General features: G+C 61.3%; 1 protein-coding gene across 1 annotated transcript in view; it reads left to right on the forward strand.

The window, feature by feature from the left end:
* The window catches only part of ALX3 (ALX homeobox 3), a 9932-nt gene extending 4112 nt beyond the window's left edge, over positions 1–5820 (forward strand). The window contains exons 5-7 of the mRNA XM_013003777.1: positions 2554–2870; positions 5025–5153; positions 5512–5820. Of these exons, the coding sequence (XP_012859231.1) occupies positions 2554–2870; positions 5025–5153; positions 5512–5820 (755 nt within the window). The remainder of the gene's footprint in view (positions 1–2553; positions 2871–5024; positions 5154–5511) is intronic.
* Positions 5821–6070: the final 250 nt, after the last annotated feature.

The following is a 6070-nucleotide window of genomic DNA, read 5'->3' on the forward strand; positions in this document are numbered from 1 at the left end:
GGTGTTCTCTGGGGCCACACAATGAGAGTACCCAGCAGGCTGCTGGTGAGGGTCTGGAGGGGGCACAGAATGAGTGTGGGGTCAGGAGTGGGCTTTGTTGTTGCCTCAGAGAGCTGGACTTGGCTGTTAGTAACCACCTGTGTGCATCTCCTGCTGTGCGGCCAGGAGCCCCAGGCTTCCTTTTCCAGCCAGCGCTGCCTCTTAACCACCCAGGGGGCTGCGTGTGGCCCAGGTGCCTGAGCCTCTTGCACACCCAGCCTGTGCACCCTGGCCCTTCCAGAGCCAAAGGTCCCTGCCAAGCTGAGACCCAAAGCTCTAGCTCCTACACATGCTGTGCCTAGGCCCTGTTGGTGGCCTTCTGTTTTCCCAACCTCTCTCTTTTCCCAGGAGCCCTGGTGGCGCAGTGCGTACATGTTGGACTGCAATCTGCAAGGTTTGCAGTTCGAAGTCACCAGCGGCTTGGAAGAACCGTGGGGCTTTCCACCCCCGGGTACAGTTATAGTCTGGGGCAGCTCGATAGAGACCTGTGAGTTGGCATCAACTCAATGGTTGTGAGTTTGGAGTGGGATCTCTCTTCTCTTCTGGGCCGTGCTCCTGCCCCCTGAAGTGGGGTGCTGCTCTCCCCAGACTCCTCTCAGCAGCTCCAGGAGCCCACAGGGCAGTGGAGTGGCCATGGGGGAGTTCTCTGTTCCCTGCCGAGGACGTGAATGGGCTGGCAGCGGCCAGCAAGCTTGGTCTATTTTCTTAAGTTAAAGCTCTGAGAAATTAGGTGGTACTTTCACCCTGTGACCTTGCTGGTGACCAATTGACGTTTGTGGTCTGGAGGGCCAGGGCCCCCAATTCTGATCACTGCAGTCCTATTGGGGCAGGCCCTGAGGGCCCAGGCTTGCAAGTCACAGAGTCTGTGCTTGAGGGGTGGGGTGTCAGTGTTCCCCAAATCCAGCGCCAACATCCCACAGGCAGGAGTCACTCGCTCACTAATGCCTCCAGTCCAGCTGACAACTGGGGCCTCCTGTCAGCCCAGGACACACAGTGCCACACATGCTGAGGGCCTGCAAAGCCAGGTGGCCTAGACAATGTTCAATGATTTGGTTCAATGTCCCCTGAAGCCTTCTCTTCATCTCCCACACAGGACCAGCATGGGTTTGCTAAGAGTGAAGTCAGGGCTCCACTGTGCTCCCCCAGTGCTGTGAGGTCACCTGATGCCCAGGCTGTCACTTGGGGCTACCTGCACAGGGCAGGCACTGCACCCAGGGCACATTCACAGCATGAAGGGAGCTCAGAGCCTCGTGGCACTGTGAGGCCACTGCCCATCCTCCAGTAGGTGTTCTCCACTATGCAGAGAGGGACCCATCAGGCCCAGATGCCAACGAACCCATCTCCCTTGTCCCAGGCTTTCTCTGACCACAGCTGTAACCCCAGGCCAGAAACTGCCTCTCTGTGCCAGCTCCTCCAGCCTCCTGGGGGATGGGCCCTGCTAGGGATGGGCCGGGTGCCAGGGAAGGGGCCTGTGTGAGTCTGTGGGGCGTCTCTGCCGCGTCGAGCCTGCCATCCCAGTGGACTGCTGCAGAGGGCTTCCATAAGGGCGCTGCTGGGGGTCCCTGCCAGCGGAGAGGGCGGGTGATGAGGGTGACCTATTTTTGCACCAGGCCCCAGTTGTGGTGGGTCTCTGCCAAGCTTCCCGAGTGAGGGTTTGCACGTCAGAGGAGGACTGCAGAGTGGGAAGAGTTCCCGGGCTGCTGTGGGGTCACCCCTGCTTGTTAACTGCATGCTAGGCGGGCAGCCTGAACCCCCAGAGGTAGGGGAGGGAGGGCATTGAGAATGGTGAGGAAGGGGTCCTGTGCCCGCTGGCCTCCTGCTCTTTCGACGCTCTCGAGATAGGGGTGGTGGTGACCATTCTATGAGTGTTGAGAGAGCCCATCAGTCTGGAAGCTTCTTGATCTTGTCTTGCTTCCGACATCCTAGGGTTCAGCGCAGGAAGCCAGTCACATCAGCCAGAAGTGGTCTGAGTGCCTCCATCCCATCCCTCCACCCGCCAGACCCTGGGGGCAGAGGCATAGGCAGAGGGGTCGGGAACCAGAGTCAGGAAAATGGACACACTTCCGGGCAGCAGTGGGAGATGCCCACCGCACTATCTTAGCCCCCATCAACCTACTCCCGTTTCCAGCCCTGCCAGGGTGGGGGTAGAAATGCCAACCAGCCTACCCTAGGCCCCCCTGTTCCCAGCCCTGCCAGGGTGGCGGTCCCCTCCATAGCGCCAATCCTGGCACCTCCACATCCCGAGGGATGGACCACCACAGAGCACTTCCCTGAAATGAACTCCCCCTCCGGCCCCGAAGATCCGCCCAGACCACAGAGTACATGGTTCCCCAGGGTCCCCTCCCCAGCTGGAGGTTCAGTAGGCAGGCCTCGGAGTGCCAGGCTCCTTGGAGGCTGGCCGGGAGGAAAGGAAGGGGCGTGGGGACTGAGGTGGCAGCGGTTCCCCTCCCTCCATTCCACCCACAAAACGCCCTGGTTCGCTTTTCACCCCCCTTTCTGTGTGTTCCATTGCAGCTGAGGAAAAAGCCTCCAAAGCCGTCAGCTTTCCTCAGCTGCCCCTGGACTGCCCAGGGGGCCCCGGGGACGGGCCCTCCAACTTGCAAGGCTCCCCAGGCCCTTGCCTAGCCAACCTGCGCGTCCCGCTGTCTCCCGGGCTCCCGGAGTCCATGGACTTGGCCAAGAACAAGAACAAGAAGCGCCGGAACCGCACGACGTTCAGCACGTTCCAGCTGGAGGAGCTGGAGAAGGTCTTCCAGAAAACCCACTACCCGGACGTGTACGCCCGAGAGCAGCTGGCTCTGCGCACGGACCTCACCGAGGCCCGGGTGCAGGTGAGGGGCCGCGGCCGGCCGCTGATGTGAGCCAGACCAGGGCAGGGCGGGCAGGGCGGGCAGGGCGAGGCAGACATCAGCAACTCCCGGAGCTACCCGCCTGTGCCCACTTTTATAGCCGCGGCCTCTCCCACAGTGAGAGAGAGAGAAAGAGAGAGAGAGAGAGAATGTCTGTCTTGGGGTAATGACCTCTCCCAGCAGTGTGAGAATGAGTGTGTGTGTGTGTGTGTGTGTGTGTGTGTGTGTGTGTGTGTGTGTGTGTGTGTGTGTCAGGTGATGTTGGGCTTGTCACTGGCCCTCTCTGCTTCAGTGTCCCAGTTTAGGGAAAGGAAATGCCACTGGCTAAGGGGGTCCCATCATGGCGATCAGAGGTGTGACAGCAGGTTGGAAGCAGTGAGGTGCTGAACTCTTCTCAGGCTTCACCCATGGTGGCTGTCCAGAAGGAGAGGGGCCCACTAGAGGATCTCAGGGTCAGAGATCCCTACCCCACAGAGAACAGGCCCCAGGGCTTCCCGGATGGAGCCTTTGCTGTGGGGCCTGGAGCAGAGGGAGAAAAAATGACAGGGAAGTCAGGCCCAAGACAAGCTGGAAGCGAAGTGGGTGCTCACTGGGGAGGTGGCTTCAGTCTAAGTCCAACCCAGAAGGATGACAGCCACCGCGGTGCTCCCCAATGCCATAAAGGCCAGGCAGGGCCCCGGGAATCTCTGCCTCTCCCACCACCCAGGGAAGAGCCCACACAGTCTCATCCTGTTGGGGCCCCTCCCATGGACTCTTTCCGAAGGTGATGTGGGGGAGGACTCGGGCAGAGCCTGGGGGCCCAGCCAGTCCAGTCTATAAAGAGGTCGGTCACTTGTAGTGAAGCAGGTCTTATCGTAGATCCCCCCACCCCTGCCTCATAGAACCAGAGGGGTCCTGGGCTGTGGGCCCTCTCCTGCTGACAGGTCCCTCCAGCACAAACTCTCAGGGCTTTCCCCTGGCCTCCCTGAGGCCTGGGATCACCGGGTGGGGCGGGAGGCCCAGGAATGGAGACAACCACCGCAGAAGATAGAGCCTCGGGGTGGGCACTGCCCCGCTGACTGCGCTCCCATGCCTCCCCTCAGCCTGGAGAGGCCCAGAGGAGGGGCCCCGGGGCCCCAGGCCTTGTCCAGAGTCCTCCCCCAGTGATTGATCCAAGTGAGGGCCCACCACAAGCACTGCAGGGGGAGGGAGAGAGACAGGAAGGTTAGGTCCCTAGAATCAGATTCTTAGGGTCCAGGTCCCCAGTGCCTACAGGGGAAGGAGAGGAAAGGGTGGGAATTCCAGCAATGCCTCCCCCCACTCCTTCGACAGGCCTGGTATGGGAGTGGACTCAGCTTCTTACAACTCTCTCACCCAGGGGCAGGGCCACCTGCCTGCACCTCAGAACAGATCCTCCAGGACAGAGTTGAAACTGCTCCTGGGGGTTGAACCACCAACTATGTGGTTAGCGGTCCAGCACCTAGACCACTGGACCAGCAGGGCTCCAGGAATGGCCCGGTGTATGTGTGTATATATATATATATATATATATACAGTGTGTGTGTGTGAGAGAGAGAGACGAGTCTAGGTAGGAAATCCCCTAAGAAACGGCAGGGAGGGCCCCGATAGTGGTGTCTTGAAGGAGAACCGGCTGGGGGGTTGGGAGACCACAGGGAAGAACTGGAAGAGGGCAGGGGCCGTGCCAAGAGGGCTGGTTAGGGAGATGGCGCCTGGGCTAAGGCCCCCAGGGAGCCACTGAGGGTCGAACGTGAGGTTCTGACTCGCCAGGTGCTGTGAGGTGGGTGCTTTGGAAAAGGAAAGCAGGCAGGGGCACCAGACAACCCAGTCTAGGTGCACCCTGACCCCCAGACCCCGCCCAGCCTGCGGGGGCACGAGATTGTATGACTCAGCCTCACCAGTGGGAGGGGGGCCCATGGGGCCAGTAAACCGCTCTGGGCTTGAGCCTCTCCCAGGATCCCCAGCGCCAATTGCTATATGGCTTTACAAGCCCCTGAAGCTCAAGAACCTCCAGCGGGAGCCAGCTCCCCACCCTATAGGACAACACCCCCACTAATGAGGTCCTAAGATCTCCCCAATGGGCTCCTCGCCCCCTGGCTGCGGAAGCACCCCTCAGTCTCCTCCCCTCCTGGCTCCTAGGTCTGGTTCCAGAACCGCAGAGCCAAGTGGCGGAAGCGTGAACGTTATGGGAAGATCCAAGAGGGACGGAACCCCTTCACGGCTGCCTACGACATCTCAGTGCTGCCCCGCACCAACAGCCACCCCCAGGTGAGACGCCTAGCCAGGGCGTGGCCACGCTTCATGGGGTGCAAGGGGACAGAAGCAGCATGGGGCAGGCTCTGGGTGACCTTGTGCACCTCCCATCTTCCTCTGCCTTTGAGGCAGCGGGTCTGTGAGCAAGCGTTGCCTGCTGGGCACCTGGTGCAGCCGCTGCTGCCAAGGACCACTGAGGACAGGGCTTTGAGACGTGCGGGAGGGAGCCTCTCAGGAAGTGCTGCCTGCCCAGCATGGGGGGCTAGGAAGAAGCCCTCTTGGGCCAGAGGGAGCTTTCCTGGAGCCCCTGGGTGAGGGAGGCAGCCCCCCAACCCTGAGCTATTGGCTCACCGCCTTCCTTTCTCTCTTTCAGCTGCAGAACTCCTTGTGGTCCAGCCCAGGGTCAGGGAGCCCCGGGGGGCCCTGCCTGGTATCCCCAGAGGGCCTCCCGTCCCCCTGCATGTCTCCATATTCCCACTCCCACGGGAACGTTGCTGGCTTCATGGGGGTGCCGGCCTCCCCCGGAGCCCACCCTGGCATCTACTCCATCCATGGCTTCTCCCCGACCCTGGGGGGCCACAGCTTCGAGCCTTCCCCGGACGGCAACTACAAGTCTCCCGGCCTTGTGTCACTCAGGGTGAGGCCCAAGGAGCCACCCAGCTTGCTCAACTGGACCACGTGATCCATCAGCCACGGGACTCAGACTGAGTGGCTCCCCCGCCCCCAACCCCTAGGCAGAGTGGTTGAGCGCTCAGCTCTGGGGTCTTTCTCTTGGGGCAAGGTGGGACTGCCCAGGATCAAGTGGGCTACAGAGCAGGGCCCAGGCCTCAGCCTGGCACAGACTTGGGTTCTGAGCCAAGCTGGTGGGGGGCGGGGGAGGGGGCGGAGACACTGTGAGGCCCAAGGAGCCACCCAGCTTGCTCAACTGGACC

Source organism: Echinops telfairi, unplaced genomic scaffold (genome assembly GCF_000313985.2).
Source record: "Echinops telfairi isolate 266 unplaced genomic scaffold, ASM31398v2 ScPeMD7_443;HRSCAF=831, whole genome shotgun sequence".
In the NCBI taxonomy this organism is placed as follows: domain Eukaryota; kingdom Metazoa; phylum Chordata; class Mammalia; order Afrosoricida; family Tenrecidae; genus Echinops; species Echinops telfairi.